This window comes from Excalfactoria chinensis, chromosome 4 (genome assembly GCF_039878825.1).
Source record: "Excalfactoria chinensis isolate bCotChi1 chromosome 4, bCotChi1.hap2, whole genome shotgun sequence".
Lineage (NCBI taxonomy): Eukaryota > Metazoa > Chordata > Aves > Galliformes > Phasianidae > Excalfactoria > Excalfactoria chinensis.
The window spans coordinates 55,818,922-55,836,189 of NC_092828.1; the positions used below are offsets into that span (position 1 = coordinate 55,818,922).

Consider the following 17,268-nt stretch of genomic DNA (forward strand, 5'->3'; position numbering starts at 1 on the left):
AGAACATATATCTAGGCTATGTGTGTATCTGTTTATTTTAATGTACTTTTATGTTTTCATCTGGCTTGTAGAGAATTGTAGCCTGCCAATTTAATGCAACTTGAGACAATCTCTGAAAGCAGGAATTTCTTTTGCTCACTTTTTCTTTTTTCTTTTTATTTTGTTCCCTCCTGCTTTCCTTGACATGCTATCTCTGTAGATATGAAGGAGAATTTCTTTGGTAGAGATAGGTGATTGGAAACTTTCAGTTTAATCTTCAGGATTCTGCAGCAAATTTTATATATAGACACACATGTTCAGCAAAGTTCAGCATAATTGAGGATGTAGGATTTCCGTATAATATGGTTGTTTCCACAAACCTCTCTGCTATTTTTGCATTTTCTTTTCATTGCAACTGCTGTCGGATCTTCTGAGTTTTAATGCAATCTTCCTTTTCTTGTCCTGTCTTCTCCATCCCATGTTTTCCCATGTATTTGGGTTCTTGTTGTGTGCACTCAACAGTATCTCCTCCTGCAGAGCCCGTTGATGTTCACAGACCAAGCTCAACAGGATGTTATCATGGTTCTAAAGTTCCCATCCAACTCCCCTGTCACTCATGTAGCAGCCAACACCCAGCCTGGTCTGACCAATCCTGCTGTGATCACAGTTACTGCAAATAGGCTATTTGCTGTAAATAAGTGGCATAATCTTCCTGGTAAGTAGACTAAAGTAAGTAGCATAAGAAATCACATGATGGACATTTATTATCTGCACAGCTGTTTGAAATTTTAAGTGTGAAATACAAATCTAATTCATTGATATAGTATGCTCTTTACATGTGAATTTAGTTTCTCCTGAAAAAGTCATCTGAACTCTTGCGTACTGAGATTTGTATTACACAAAAAGTATAGAACAACAAATTGTTTTGAAAGCAATGTCTCTTTCCATGCCAATAAGCAAGAAGACAAAAACAGTATACCCCTATAAGCAGTCACACTATTCCTCTTCAGTTTCTTTTTCAATCAGATGATGGAAAACTGCACAATATCATGTCAAGAGGAAGTTCAAAGCATGTAGAACTTGGTTGAAGTGTTTTTTGGTACCTTTCTCTTGTTTATTATGAACATAATAGCCTAATGTTAAAACTACTCAATGAGAATTAAAAGATAAAAAATATATAGAAAATCAGTATCTTCCGTAACTCAAACATCCCAAAGTTATTAGGTACTTACCTATTTGTCAGTATGAGAGGAAAACACTGGATCCATTTGCATAGCAACCAGACTAATTCATTATCCTTTCAAAAATATGTTGAACCATTCTGCTTTGAGTTCCAATTTTCACTAATCCCAAAAGGACTCATCTTCTTTTTCCTAGTATGTCAGTCTCAGGCCTAAACCCGAAAATGTAGTTTTGTTTTGGTGCTTTGCAGGTAAAGCTGGTCAAAAGCTTTTCAAAAAAAGAAAAAAGACCTTCTACTCAAATATCTTAAATAGAAGATATAATTACTAAATTGATGCTCACATCACTGAAATTCCTGCTAAGAAATCTGTACCCAGTCCTTGGTTACATTTTAAGAATAGCCAGATGACTCCCACCCTTTTTTTTAATTCTTACAAATTGCCTCTCAACTTTGTTCAAATAGTAACGTCGGTGTCTTATTTCAGTCTAGCAAAAAAATGCTTACAAGTAAAGGTTGGAAGGAAGAGAGGCTTGTCTGGGTAACAGCTTATGAGCAAAAACTATTTACAAGGCTCTCAAACCTTGAATGTGTGACCTTGGGCATATAACAGCCGGGCTTTTAAAAAGTATTTTCTGAGGATATGCAACAGTCACGTGCAGATAAGAGGATCAAAAGTGGTACGAATATATGCTGATTTCCTTATAAGTCTGCTGGTTGGAGATCTGTGAGCAAACAAGCAATTGCTGGGAGTAGCGGCTGCTTGTTGGTTGTAGTAGTCAACTGTTGTGAGGTGAATAAAACCTTTAGATTTTGTTTTTTTTTTTCCCTCCTCTCCTCTAAAAGGGAGAGCAGTAGTCTTTCACATTACTATTTTTTTAATTGAGAAGCATTATTCAACTGTCCTGCCTTTACCAAGTGCTTGAGAATACTGTCAGTTCAAGACAAAAATTCAGATTCCAACCAAGCAAAAACCCCAAATCCAACCTAAAAATGCTGCACCCCTCCTCACTCCACCACCACACTGATCAAGCCTACAAGCTGTTACTGGTATACCATATTTAAGAGATCTCGATAGGAACACCTGAAATAAGCCTTCTCTATTATTGCCTTCAAATTTTATACCAAAATGGGATTTGCTAGGTTTAGGGGACTGGTGTCATTACCATTTCTTATCTCCTACTGTGGGAATATCATTGTCTTTGCTAATGAGGCATCATGATAAGAAAGCTAAGTTGCCAGGTGACCACTTGTCACTGATATGTAATTAAAAATTTCATTCCTGCTTTTGTATGAGTTTAGTGGCTTTGCTGATACCTGATGGCACTGGTGCCTAGCAGATCAACTCTAGTTTGTCGTGTGGATTTCCCATTTTGTTCTGAATTAGTGTTTCATTACAATAGTGCTTTGACTACCCAGTCACTCATGAAGCCATTCAATTAGCACTAATTTTTATGTTAAGCTATGGCGGGGTAGTTGGAAAACTCATAGATGTAAGTGTTCAGCCATTATGTTTTCTTTCACTTCCAAGAATTTCTTGGGCTGTTTGGTGGGGGGTTGCTTGTGTGATCTTAGTGAAGCTGTGGAAAAAAAAAAAAAAAAAAAGAAAAAAGAAAAAGGGCTTAAAAAACTAAAAAAATGAAGAAAAATGAAGGAAAATTTAGGAGATAAACATCTCAGCAGTACGCCAGGTGCTCAGATGAAATGTAGGTCTGCAGAATTATATATTAACTTCTATGCAAACCTGCAAATAAATAGTTTTTGATGATAGATGATTCTTTAAATACTGCATGACAATGAGATTTCCCTGACTGCATCATAAACTGACTTTAAAAAAAATGTCCTTTGTGCTTCACTTGTTCAAAGCAGTGCTTTAAAAAGTAGAGGGGAAAATAGTATCTGCTACAGTCAGCAGATGGTTGTCACATTTTGTTTTCAGTGCTCTTTACCACTTAATTTTGTTTTGTTGCGACAGGAGAGGTTGCCAGTAAAGCATCTGCTAGAGCTTATGGCTCAGGACTGGAGCTGCTGCTGATGGCATACATTCAGAATGGCACTAATCTAAAATAAATGTTTAATAAGCAGCCTGTGAAAGCACCTGGATTATTTATTTATTTATTTATTTGTTTACTTACTTATTTTTTAGTTCAAGTGGTGCTGAAAAATCTTGGATGGTTAAATAAAGTGGACATTGCTTTGATTTATAAAATGTTTGTGGCATCCCATTTAAGAAAAAAAAAGCAGAGTTTTAAAATCTTCTTTCCTGAATTGCAGCTCATCAAGGTGCTGTACAAGACCAGCCTTACCAGCTGCCAGTGGAAATCGATCCTCTCATAGGTCTGTCACTTCCTTCTCTCTTTGCGATTCATTAAGCTCTGTATGGTGGCCCTGAAGTGTAGATTACGGTTGTTTTTCACTTGCTGGTTGCTGGGAATGGAATTTTCCTGATAAACCATTTGCATGCAAATTGGAATGCAATGAGCTGTGGCTATGCTGGTATTTCATCAACTCCCCCTCGTTGGTTTGCCTAATTTGAACAGGCCTAGGACGCGTGTCAGTGAAAATTAATATGGATGCTGTAATAATGTGTGATTGAGAATGTGCATGAAGTACTGTCAGGATAATATTGGATCTTTTCATCACTCAGACTTGTTGATGAGCAGGAGCGAGGCACGTTATGATGAATTGGTGCACTGGTAATGTGATGGAGCTCCTTTGCTGAGGAAATTTTCATAATAACAGTGGGGTTCTTAACTGCACCGTGTTGTGAAAAATAAAACCACAGTGCCAGGGCTTTATCATTAAAGGAGATCAATCCTTTCTTCATAGACCTGCTGTTCAGGCTGAGAGTATTAATGTGTAATTGCAGAGCAGTTTTAAAGTTGAAATATATGGCCCACTCAGTTTTAGCACTGAGATACTAGTATTCATTTTGCAAGGATATTGCATCTTTTGATCACCATCACTAGTTAAATTTGCGTATGTTTTCCTTTTATTAGAAAGGGGTGGATGAATGTCTCACTTTTATTTAATGACTCGATGTAATAGATTCTATTCATGATTTTTTATTTATAGAGGTTTCTTAGTTTACATAGGGATGATTTTCCTATTAACACAGTTAGTGTTTGGTCAGTTCTTTCATAAAGACCCATACTTCGGGGAGTGTGTACTTGGAATATAACTTCGGAGCCTGTAGCATGCCTAATTGAACCTTAAATGTGATCAGAAAAGGAAAAGCCCAAGCAACTTAGCATCAGAATACAAACAAGCTGTCTGACAGTTCACAGGACCAAAAATAAAGGATTTTTCTTTTTTCCTTTGATTCTGTTAGAGTGCAAACTTAGCTATGTCTTTTAACTGGCAATTTCAGGATGGAAGTTTAAGAAAAAAAGAAGTGATGCAAGCAATTATAAAAGCATTGTACACACAGCAAAAATGAACTTCTCTAGATAGGGGTAGAATGACAACTCTGTCAACCTGTGAGAATTGATTTCTAAACTGGGCATGTACATCAATAGGATCTGCATGGAATCAGTATGTAGATATAGACTGTTGCCATGTAGCCATTTTGCTAGATAAATTCTATAATCATTAAGTCCAGAATAATATGAATATAATTAAACCATTTTATAGAGATTATAAAATTATTTTCCTTGAATTTTGAAATCAACTCCCTCTGAAAAATAAAATTAAAAAAATGTATTGTTATTTATAGTGAATAAAACATGCTATAACTCTCCTGAAATAAATTTAATTTTAAAAATAATATGTTTGGATCAGGAAATGTATATTTTACTTTAAAACACGCTATCAAATAGATCCTAAATAAACATCACAGTAAAAGAAAAATAAACAACAAATCACATTGAGCTTGTCTGATGATTTTTCTACACTCTGTGATATATATGTCTATCTATCTGTGCTGTTTTATCAGTAGTTTCCATTTTTTTTCTCTTTGTTTTAAATTCCTGTGGTAGAAGTTTTAAGAAGGGAATCTAACTGCATTTTTATATGTCGTTCATTTTTTCAATCTTTCATTTATATTTGTCGGGTGCGTTTTACTTAAAGAAATGATTTCTTTTGATTTGGAATATATACTACAAGGAATTGTCATTGTTCCCTGAAGTGTAATGAGTATTTTATAGCAAAAATAGAAAGAAAATACCCCTGCCACAAAAACAAGTAACAGCAGTAAGAAATAGTACAGTTGTGATCATAAATGTTCTAAAATGTGCCTTTGTTCTCTGTATGCAGATGCTGAAATGTCTTGATTTTTGTATCTTTCTGTTCAGCCAGCAATACAGGTATGCACAGAAGGCAAATCACTGACCTTTTAGACCAAAGTATTCAGGTACATTCCCAGTGTTTTGTCATCACCTCCGACAATCGTTATATCTTGGTTTGTGGCTTCTGGGACAAGAGTTTCCGAGTTTATTCTACTGACTCAGGTAATATATTTTTAAAATATGGGAATAGCCTATAAGATTTTTTGTTCATGTCTTGGTTTAGCCATAGCATTATACTTCAAATTCCAAATGATTATATGAAAGTCATACCTGCTTTTATACTAGTTTGACAAGTAAAAGGTTTTAATGAGATTTTCAGAAGCTTGATGTATGGGAAAAATTAATTTCTTAGTCCACTTCCTTGAAGTTAAGCGTGTTTCTCTTTGAGTACCAGAGAACTTTTTAAACGATATACAAGTAAGTGTTGTAGAATAAGTACAAACCTCTCTACCTCAAGACTGGAAATTAAGTCTTGAAATCTGGTAAAGAGATGCTTATGAAATTCTTTGAAAGCTATGGTATACTAGAAAAACTGATTTGGAGCCTCTGAATTCTTTTGTATAGCATAAACTGATCAAAATAATGTCAGTAGTTAAATTAGTCTGTCAGCTGGCATGTATCCAAACAATTGAATTCATGCATGTGTCGTGCCAAATAGAAAAGAATCTTTCATTGTAAGAGCCGAAGGAATTTAAATGCCAGGGAGCCTCCAGAAAAAAATAGGTATGATTTTCTCCCTTTCATTATCTTATAATAGTAATAGCGACCTCACTGCAAGGTATTTCGTTGGGATTAATGACCCGGTGTGGTTAATGTATGTGTGCGCCATGGAGCTTTCCAGTAGGCTATTAATCTATAGAGAATATCATACATTTTTTTTCACAATTTCTTAAATGTGTTAGTTAACAGTGTTTTTCACATTTGGCAAACCAAATGTTTTGCAAAAGAGGATGGTCTTTAATGAAATTCTCATTGCATGTTTTAACTGGACAACATATCTATCATTTTTATGGTTTTCAATCCTTAAGTGAGAAGTTCCATATCTTTTGTGTTGACTGACTATAATTCATTATACATTCATTAAACATGCATCTTATTAGACTCATCTTAGTTTAATTTTCTCATTGATAAATATATATTTACTTAATCCTCTAAATTTAAAATTCTTGAGAGAAATTAGCTAGCAGTAATAAACAATCAGTGAATAAATCCTTTATTTACACAAATGGGTAGCTATTTTCTTCTAATGCTGGAGAATATATTTCATTTTAAATCTGTGGAAGAAACCTGTGTTATTTTGTTAGTTTTCACCTTTATCAATATTAACTACAAATAGAGACTGAAATTTGGGCACTGTAACAGGCTTCCCAGCAAAGTGGTCCCAGCCCCAAGCTGACAGGAGTTCAGTAGTATCTGACAGTACTCTCAAATGTAGGGTTTGAACTTTGGATGTTCTTGTGTGGAGCCCAGACATGGACTCAGTGATCCTTGGGGGTTCCTTCTGACTCAGGATATTCCATGATTCTCATGTGTATAAGAATCATACATCGGGTGTTTTGATACTAGCATGACTAATTATAGCAAAATAAAACTGTCAAAAAGGTATCAGCAAATTTGTATTCTTTGTGTCTCCTGCTTGTATAGCAACTCTAGCTGTAGTTTAAGTATCATAAATTCAGTTGTAGTTTATTTTGCTTGGAATTAAAATGAGAATCTAGCTCTGGAATCAGCAGAACAGCAAAGGCAAAAGGTGATAGAATCAATAAGGCATAATAGCATGTTGTCACAAGTGTTGAATTCAATTATATTTTAGCTCTTACACAAAAAGAGGTCTTCTTTCTTAATAGGATTATAAGAGGCAATACCTTTGGCATAAACCATAGGTTCTCAAAACAGCAGAAGCACAATAAAATCTTCCTTCAGCAGCAGGAATGATTTCTAGACAGCTTTTGAGATTAAGTAGTGTAGAGACTTGAATCTTATTTTACTTTTAATTATTTGTAGCATAGCTGTCAAATAAAACATTAACTACAAAATTTTGTTTTCTCTGAATGGGGTATCTAAGTGCATATCGTTATGTTTGATATTGCTATATAGGGAGGGTAGCTCCTTTTAGAGGAGAGAAGCGAAAGAATATGAGGAAGTCATATGAGATTAATGTTTTTGGTTTTTTGGTTTTTTTTTTTTACTACTATGAAAAAATAAACATAAGCATGTTTCTTACTTTGATGATTTTGATGGAATTGACTGAGCCTTAGCTCCCCGGTAACAAAGTAAACCTGACAAGGGCAACTACATGAACAACTGTCAAACAAATGCTCTTGAAAAATGTTTGTTTTCTAGAATTGAACCTATAGAGTATAATTGGAAGAGAAATCTATAACTCATTGATATTTTTAATGTAAAATTGTGTTCTAGAAGCATAAATCTCCTCAAGTATTTGAATACCTAAGGGTTTATAACTGAAAAATATGTTATATAGCCGAATTATTTTCAAATCTAAACCAGGTAATTGCTGACCTGAATTTTCAAGGAGAAACATACACTTTGTAAGATTTTCTTGTCTGTTGCCAAAAGGAGATATCTGTGAGTATCTCACTGCTCTGAAGTTCAGTAATTTGTTGACTGGTCAGCATCTTAGACAGTTATGTTACTGTGGCCCAAATTAAAGCCCTGGTATACAGAGGTGACTGCTATAGAGTGCTAGAATAAATTTCCAGAGATGAGTGATAGAAAGACCTGCTTGATCATTGAAAGATACAGGGTAGATCTGTACATTATGTATAGCTTCCAGGGTGTTGTCCCTTCCAGTCTGAAAATGATCCTGTAGTAGCTCTTCATTTCAGAATTTCTTTTGGAGGATTAGCTCATGATTTTTTTCAGGTCTCATTTAAAATCTGATGCATAAGTTCCATATAATCCCAGGCTACATATTAATGGCATCTCACTCCCTCATGAGGCATCTATGTGTGTGTATCATTTGTCTGTTCTCTGCAAGATTTGCAATTGCCATGCTTCAGCAAATTCATTGAGAGGGATTTTAGCACTCACACTCTCATTCCATGGAATCACAAATACTGCTAGCAGATCCAGAAACAAGCAGAACCCCTATTACGTTAGCTCTGGAGGAGCCAACCTCAGTGAGTGATTTCCACTGCCTTCAGCCATATTGCTGGAAAAGGAACTTTCCCCACCTACTCATTTTCCCTCTTTCAGGGTGATCTGGCAGAGATCTCCTGTGATGGACATTACATCTGTTCAATCTCCTACTTACAAATCCACTCTACACAAGTGTCCAAATTTACATTTTTTTTTTCCTGAAAATATTGTTTGAATTGGTTAACTTTAAAGGTAATAGTGATGTTAATGTTATATACACTGCTCTATATATACACTATATACATTTTAACTGCCTAGGCTTTTCTTAAAACGTTTTTGTATCAGTCACAGTTCCAAGAACTTGTTCTGTGTGATACATGAAAGTATTTTGTATTTTGGGTTTTTTTTTGTTTTTTTTTTTTGCCAGGTTTATATTCAGAGATTTTTTTGAGCATTCCAGAAATTCTTAAAAACAAAGGATGTTGGTTGAAATAATTGGCAAGCGTATGATAATGGAGAAACTATTACACAAATGTAATTTCTTTAACTAACTTCATTTTCCTTCTTTCCTTTGAAGGAGATGCTCAGAAACATGCTATATTTTGTAGGCAGCTCTCATATTATCTATTCACGCTGGATCCTGTATGTTCTGTATCTTCTTTGAAATCTGTTTGCCACATCATCATCAGATTTCCATGTTATTTTTTCTTGTGTTTTCTTTTTTTTTTTTTTTTCCTTTCCAGTAAACTTCTCTTAGACTTGCCTTAAAAGCAAACTGTGTCATGCTTACATACTGTAGAGTGAATGTAAATATATTGATTATTAAAAAAACAAGAACACCTGCAAGCACTTGTGGCATAGTTGTCCTTTGAATAAAGTATGATATTTATGGATTTTAAATATTTTTATCCAAACTTATAGACTACTGCACTTCTTAAATATTTCCATCAAGTGATGAAAAAGAGGAATATTCTCTACTATGGTTTCTCTTTGAACCTATTCTTATTAAGTGTTTCTAAAATACTTTATAATGTATTTAATTAGTGTCTGGCAAAGATTAAAGTGTACTTTTAAAACAGTTGATTTCATTTGTTTCAGGTAAACTGATGCAAGTAATATTTGGACACTGGGATGTTGTCACCTGTCTCGCTCGTTCTGAGTCGTACATTGGAGGAAATTGTTACATTCTGTCAGGGTCACGGGATGCAACATTGCTGCTCTGGTACTGGAATGGCAAAACCAATATTGTTGGTGATAATCCAAGAGGTAAGAAAAACCCATTTCACAATGAGGTTATCTAAATTTTAGTTGGTTGAACACGTAGTAAAATTTTAGGAAACACTAATGTCAAAATATAGCATTTCCTGTTTGTGGTTGCGCTCCATTCTAGCTTAATAATTGAGCATTAACAGTACCTGTTTTCCAGCACAGGGAGAACTCATTTTTAAATTGCACGATACCAAACTTTACAAACACATTCTTTTACTCGTCACTCATTAAACTGGGGAGGAGTGGCTCTAGGAATGGGAAAATTGAACTATTTTCTTACATTTCTTGTTCAGTCTGAGATCTTTTTCTCTCAAACTCAGGATTTCATGAAAGACCGATATTTGAGCTGTTTAAAACAAAAAATACTAAACATTGCTATAATGCAGACTGCACTGTATGCAACTGTAATCTTATGTGTATAGGTTCTCATTATTAGCCATCAATGGAGTTTACGCAGATACTGCATTTTCGTTTAGACCAGGGCACTGGAATGAGATGTCAAATGGCCTGAGTAGGATATTTATGTAAAAGAAGGAGGCAAAAACATGTTTTTATTTAGAACTTTGGTAGGGTGCTTAATCTTTGCTCTTGTGTGTTTACCTGCTTTTTGCAAAAGATAAAATGGACGCCTGGAAAACAAGAAGAATTGTTATATCTGGCATATTCTGTAGTTATAACTGACTTCATATAAAGTATGTGAATATTCAAGATCTTCCAAGATAATCAGTTTGGTAAAGTGTATTCCATGTTTAATCTCTTACTTGACTGAAGTTGTTAGAAATAAACAACAAGTGGTTCAACTGCAATTGCATCCTATGAGCCATGTTGAAGTAACACAAAGTAGTAAACACAACTGTTAAATATCATAACCAATATCTGAATCTCATTTGAAAGTTCCTTGATGTTGGTTGGTTATTTGAAGACTCCAGAAATTGCAGGATTTTCAGGCAGAGGATGTAAGCAGTCTATCTAGAGTAGGTATTTATTTTTTTAGATGATTCACTGTCTTCACTGACACAGATTTCTGAGATATTAAAATTCCACCATTTTCAACATTCATGCTAGTTTTACTTGTAGTCCAGCTTAATTTATACTTTAAGAGAAATGCAGTGATTCCTGTGATTAGTATTTGTCATTCTTTATTTATTTTTTGGTGATGTAGCATGCCTAGGAGTCTTTGTAATGAATTCGAATCTCATGGCACTATACATTTGCTTAGACATATATAGAGAAAGACATTTTCTGCTTCAAAGAGATGATAATCTCATGGATTTAATTTTTCCCAGAAGGAGCTTTGTATAGGGGTCTCAGTTCAATCTTTTTTTCTTTTTTTAAATGAGAGGAATAGAAAGAACTGTTTCTGTTTAGTTCTGTTTTTGTCAGAAATGGAGAGCATCACAGGATTGTTAGCTTTGGAGCTCTGTTACTGCAACTGTATCTTTCATCTGTTAGTGGGACGCTAGATATTTAACTTGCCTGATGTTGGCTTTTCTATCTGAAGATTATGGTATAGATATATATATATATATATTTTTTTTTTTCTTAAACTCAAAGTATATTTTATTCATTGTCATTTTAGGTAGTTTTCTATTATTTTTTTTTCTCTATTTATTTATCTCCAGTTGCCATCTTAAAAATGACTTCACAGAAACAATCATCCATGATCATAGCCAAGTCACGATGCTAGGGAAGTTTCAGCAAAAATAATCTCAACCAGGAATATTGTTTTCTTTCTTTCCTAGCTCCTTGTGGCTCTGATGTATATCAGTCAGCAGACAAGTATGGCCAAGTTACAGTCAATATTATTCTGTTGGGCACCTACTAGTTCACCAGTTACATTTTATTTCAGTTCCTTTATCCGGCTTTATTACTTTAGGAAGCACTGTGCTCTTGATCTCTGGCTGCATGTATTCATGTTTTAGAATGGTACTTAACACAAGATGACAAGCCAGGTGGGCTGTGGCATATGTGATAAATAAGTGTTTTGTTTTATAGTCTTTATCAAGGACAATATTTCTGGCCAACTGGACTGAATGGAAAAATTCTTTACATTTTTGGTTTAACAAAAGAAATATGTTAGCAAAATAGAAATTATTTGCATTCTTCAATTTTTAACTTTTAAATTGACTTTTTATAGAAATGGTACCTGCACAGTCACACTGTCTGCATGCTTTATATAACTCTCAAGTGCACTTATCAGTATAAACCAAATTTGATTAATTTAAATTAAGTCCTGCATGGGATACATCTGTTGAAGACCATTTTTATTCTCTACCAAACAGCTTGATTACATTTAGGTTAAGTCGTTTTTTCCCTTCTTCTCAAATTAAAACCTGAAATTCAAACAATATTCCACCAAGCACAAATGTAGGGATTATTCTTTCTAAATAAATTGTTTTGGAAAATATGGAAACATGGCAGTATTTCAGTTTGGTGCACAGGCATTTTGCAGTGCAGTAATGTTTCTGTGCACAATTTCTGATCAAGCCCAGAAATAATTAAGGACAAAGTATTTGTAGTAGGTGTAATAATCCTTTAGAAAAGCCCGAAGCCATGTTGAATTCACATTAATTATCATAATTTACTGTGGAGATGTAAAGTCACTTCAGATAGCATAAGGGGCTTTTACATTTCTTTGCTTGGCATGTGGCTGGCTTTGGGAGGTGGTGGGAGGAAGGAGCAAGAGGATGCAGCTCTCCCCTAAGTACCACTTGAAGCCAATGTGTAATCTCCATTACAAGGCTGGTTTTTGCATATCGATAGACCCTGATCTAATTGCAAAGTACCACATAAAGATGTGACATACTGCTTCAGGACTCAGAGCTTCCGAATAGGGGATGTACTTCGTGCAGAGGCTGCTCAGACGGGGCGGTGTTCATGCAGAAGCATGAAGCTTGGCCTCGGAGTGCAGTGGGAAGAGAGGGGAGGTGAGAAGTGGGAGTGGGAGAGAGGAACTGGACGAGATAGCTCAGGGAAACAGACGAGAGAAGTAATTTGCATATAAATGGTCTGCATCACTTTCAGATCCTACTCTCACTTTGAAGCTCAAGCAGCAGCCATTGGTGTTTAGGTATTTCCTAGGCTGAGAGATTGCATTGTACTTTGTAATGACAGATACTTAGGAAACAGGGCTTGGCAGGAACTTTTGTCACCTGCTCTGTTCCCTTTTTACACAGAGGTCTTAGCTACACTAATACTATTCTTGACTGATGTTTGTCCAACCTGCTATTAAAAACTTTGATATATATTGGGGCTTTACACTCTAGTGATTTTAGTTTGTATATTTTGGTCTAATCGGTCATTGAAGAAAATGCTAGACATTTGAAGGTCCACTGATACATTTTCTATATTGACTGTGAAGAACTTTTGGAACACAGCATTCCAACTGGTCTGTTATCTGAGCCTTGTTAGCATCTTCCAACCTATTCTGCTTACCTGTTTTCTATGTGAAGTTGGTGGTGTGAAACTGCTGGTGTCATTACTGAAGTCACATTATGTGGCATATCCCTGATCAGACATCCTCTTACTTTGCCAGTGCAAGCAAAACAAATTTATTTGACATGATTTACTCATGACAAATCCTGATCAGCTTTTTCTCTATTTGTTTGCTTTGAGGAAACTCTGTGTGCTTATATACAAATATATATATTTGTATGTATATATCTATATAATATTCTTCTAGAGTTTTTCTGTTTATTGGAGTTAAGTGGACAACTTTTAATTTGAGTTCTTTTTTTCTAATTCTTAAAGATTATTGTTAGCCTTGCAGAACCTTACTTAATCCCTGTAAAACACCAGTTATGACTGGAATTATTTAGGTTCATTTTCAGAGTGTCTTCATATCACAATTACCAGGCTGAGTTCCAAACATTTACCTTATTTGGGTATTCTCTGAGACAATAGCTCTCATTGCTGCTTTTACTTACACTTGTTATCTGACTGTAGCTTGTCTTGTTACCAAGTATTTTACTTGAAATATTTCAAAATGCCTGGCATCATTTACTGATACTGCTTGCTGCTTAATGAATAGCAGATCAACTTCATGTGGACTTGTTAATGTTTACAGAATGCTTGTTGCTCCTGATTTCATTGCTGGTTGCATCTCTTCTGTGCTTGGCTGTCCTGTTTTTGTCCTTCCTTGTTCATACATCATTGCCTATAATAATAGAGAAAAATATTTCTGCCTGACTTTGTCCTGTATTTGCAGTCACTGAAGAACTTTCAGTTGTGCCAGCTGGAGTTGGAGTCTTATGTCTATCTTATCGCTCTTTTGCATTAGAGCAGCTTTTGCTAGTATTTATTTATTTTGCCTTTTTTAAAAATTTTTTTCCTATAGACTAACTTCCCATGAGATCCTACAGAACAGTGGCCTATGTATGTTGAAACCTTTCTTACCCAAATAATTCAAAAAGCTATCTTATTGGTTTTTTCCTTCTTAGAAAGCATCTGGAGCACTCTCATATCTTCTTAACTTTCATATCAGTTCCTTTCATTGAGTTTTTTATTTGTTTTTCTATATTGATTCTAATTGTATCTTGTAAGTCATCTGAAGTAGCTTCTTATATCCTATTTCCTCCTTTCTTAATGATTCCTCACCTCTGCCTGCTAGGTAGAAGTCAGTCAGAATACTGAATTTTAGTCTATCTTTAAATTTTTTTGTTGCTTTATTTGTTATGTTTTCATTGTAGTTCTCTCTCTGTACTTTCTCAAAGGGGAGGTATATGGTGGTTAATTTAATCATTTACATTTTCTTTATGCTTATAAAAAAAGTAGGCATTTTCATAGTTGGGGTAAACATAAAGTGCTATTCTATTGTCTCTGCACTATATTCATAGACTATGGTGAGGCTGTTCTGTTAATTTAAAAAATTACACAGACTCGATCATAATTATTTTCAATTTTCATTTTTTTAAAAAGAAAAAGATTTAATTTTGAAATTTGTTTTGCTTAATGAAATTAATACTTAACCAATAAGTGTCCAGTACTAGTGAAATACAGAGTCAGTGTATAACTGTATTACTACCACTAATACTAATGCAATCTCTTCTGAGTTATTGCATTGATCTTCCACACATATGTGAATAAAACAAATTATATTACCTCTTTTATGTTAGCCCATAAAGTTGGAAAATGTTACTCTCTGTGTATATCACATTTGCATTGTGAGAGTGGCGGTGGTGCTTTCATTGCATAGTTTTATATTTTTTAGAGGGTATTCTGTTCAGGTTTTCTGAATTGTCTTAGAGAAATTAAGTGCTTTTAGTAGTGTAGCTGTGTAGCAAGGCACGTATGGGAGTGTAAACATGTGTTTTCATACTTAGAGAATTGCAGGATTTAATTGAGATTTAATTGAGAAGATTAATTGAACATTTATCAACATATCAATATTCTTAAAATATGTAAAATACATTATCTTTTCAATTTATAAAATATGAAATCTTCCAAAGGACTCAACGTTCAATGGCTAGTTTCCTGTCTTGTCACGTAGCAGTCTAGGTACTTTCTATTTGACTTCAGGTAGAAGCTGTATTGTTTTAATATTGCTACAGTTCCTAAGTCTGCATTTGAATTTCTGAAAGACTGTTTTTCAATTAGCATGGTTGTTAAATGAGAGCTACGGTCTGAAGATGAAAGAATTCATTAGTTGAAATTGTATTGAGTATAGCAAATTCAGATAAATCTGTTTTCATGAATGACTATACACACTTCTCAGTTGGAAAATGCAAACTTTTTATAAATGAAGTCTCGATAATTAATTATGTCAGTAATGCAAGTGATTTAAACTTTGAAAATATGTCCTGATTGATATTTCTGCGCTGGTTGATACAAAAGTACTGTCATAGGTAATGTTTTCTGTGTACGCAAACACAATAATCACGTAAACCTGAATCTATGAAGATTTACATACATGCTTGTCTTTCTACACAGTGAATAGTCACACTCATTTCAACTAGATCATATGCCTGATGTTAACCAGGTAGAATGAATGCTCTATGCTTCTTTCCTCATCTTTATTCTCATTCTGAATTTACCTACATCTTTGTTCCCAAGTTTCTCCATGATTTGGACCTTTGTTTTCTGTTTCAAAATACATACTAACAGTGCCAACAACATTCTACATTCTGAATGTTTATAGCACAAATAATTATTTATAATATAATGATTATTTCCCAAACAAAACGATTTTTGCAAGTTATTTACATAGGAGTTTATGTTCTCACAAAAAGAAAAAAAGTAGTTAAAAAGATTATCCTTGTCAATATTCCCTTTTCTGCATATCATAATGTCCTTAAATCTGTAATTGTAGAAATTCTGCTATTAATATTATTAATTTCTGTTGAATGGTTTGCCATAAGAGCTAAAAATCTGCAGAGCCTCCAAACATTAAAATATGCTTGAAGTTTCTATGGCTAATAAGTCTGTCAGTGCCATTCACTGTGGTCAGACCGTTAAGAAAAGAGTTGCTTAACACTGAGCATCTAAAAACAGCCTGTATGCTCATTCAGTGTTCAGCCATACATTTATGTTTTGACTTGTATATGTTGTATTATTATGTGTGTCCTCCTTCATAAAAAGCCACTAAATAATTCTGTAATATTTTAACACTGTTTAACTGGAGACATAACAAATATTCTTTGTTTCTCAAAAATGGGTGGACAGAGTAGCTCAACATTGTGCGTAAAGCAAGAATCCTGTAGCACCATCTGCTGGCCTTGAATTGAAAGGTGCATTTGAGACTTACTCTCTCCAAAGATCTGCTTAGTAAAATATTTATATTATATGTATTTTGACATACTTGGTGCAAAAAAACAAAAACAAAAAAAAAAAAAAAAAACTTTTTTTTAAAATATTTTTTCTCCTTTTTATTAACACCATAATGAGAAAATATGTGAATTATGATTAATTTATTTACTGAAGTGGAAACGTGTCAGGAGTGCTTTGTTAAGTGTGGCTTTAAAATAAAAGGGAATAGTTTTGGGTTTTGTATTTGAACTTCAGCAATTACAGTGATACATTTTTCCATTCTTCCAAGTCAAACTTAGTAAAATTTAGTTTACAGAGAAAACCACAAGGCAAAGAATGAAAGCATGTTTTTAGAAGGATAACAATCACAAAATATTCTTCTACCTAATATTTATTGTGTTATTCAATATTGTTTATGAATGTTCCATGAGAGCATAGTGGACAGGCCCTGATGTTGCAATTGGGCCTACAGTTCCCTGTATTTCCACCATTGTAGCCCTTGCAGAAAGCCCTGGGACTATCTGCATGAACCTAGAAAAGAGCCTTAAATTATACAGCTACAAAAGGTCACTGTCATTTCTTTCTTTGAACTGTAGCACATTGATCTCAAAGAGATTGAGGCCTCATTCCTTCACATACTCTATAAATCATATATAATTGATGGTTCAAACCTCCAAATCTTTACTGAAGAAAAAAAAAAGATGAGTTAAA

General features: G+C 34.3%; 1 protein-coding gene across 6 annotated transcripts in view; it reads left to right on the plus strand.

Moving 5' to 3' along the window:
* Positions 1-17,268, plus strand: part of LRBA (LPS responsive beige-like anchor protein) — a 363,878-nt gene that overhangs the window by 328,409 nt on the left and 18,201 nt on the right. For 4 of the 6 annotated variants that reach the window (XM_072334558.1, XM_072334559.1, XM_072334560.1 and 1 more), the window contains 4 exons: positions 502-694; positions 3,434-3,496; positions 5,452-5,607; positions 9,643-9,810. In XM_072334558.1, the coding sequence (XP_072190659.1) occupies positions 502-694; positions 3,434-3,496; positions 5,452-5,607; positions 9,643-9,810 (580 nt within the window). The remainder of the gene's footprint in view (positions 1-501; positions 695-3,433; positions 3,497-5,451; positions 5,608-9,642; positions 9,811-17,268) is intronic. The other 2 variants (XM_072334561.1, XM_072334562.1) reach the window with 1 other exon arrangement.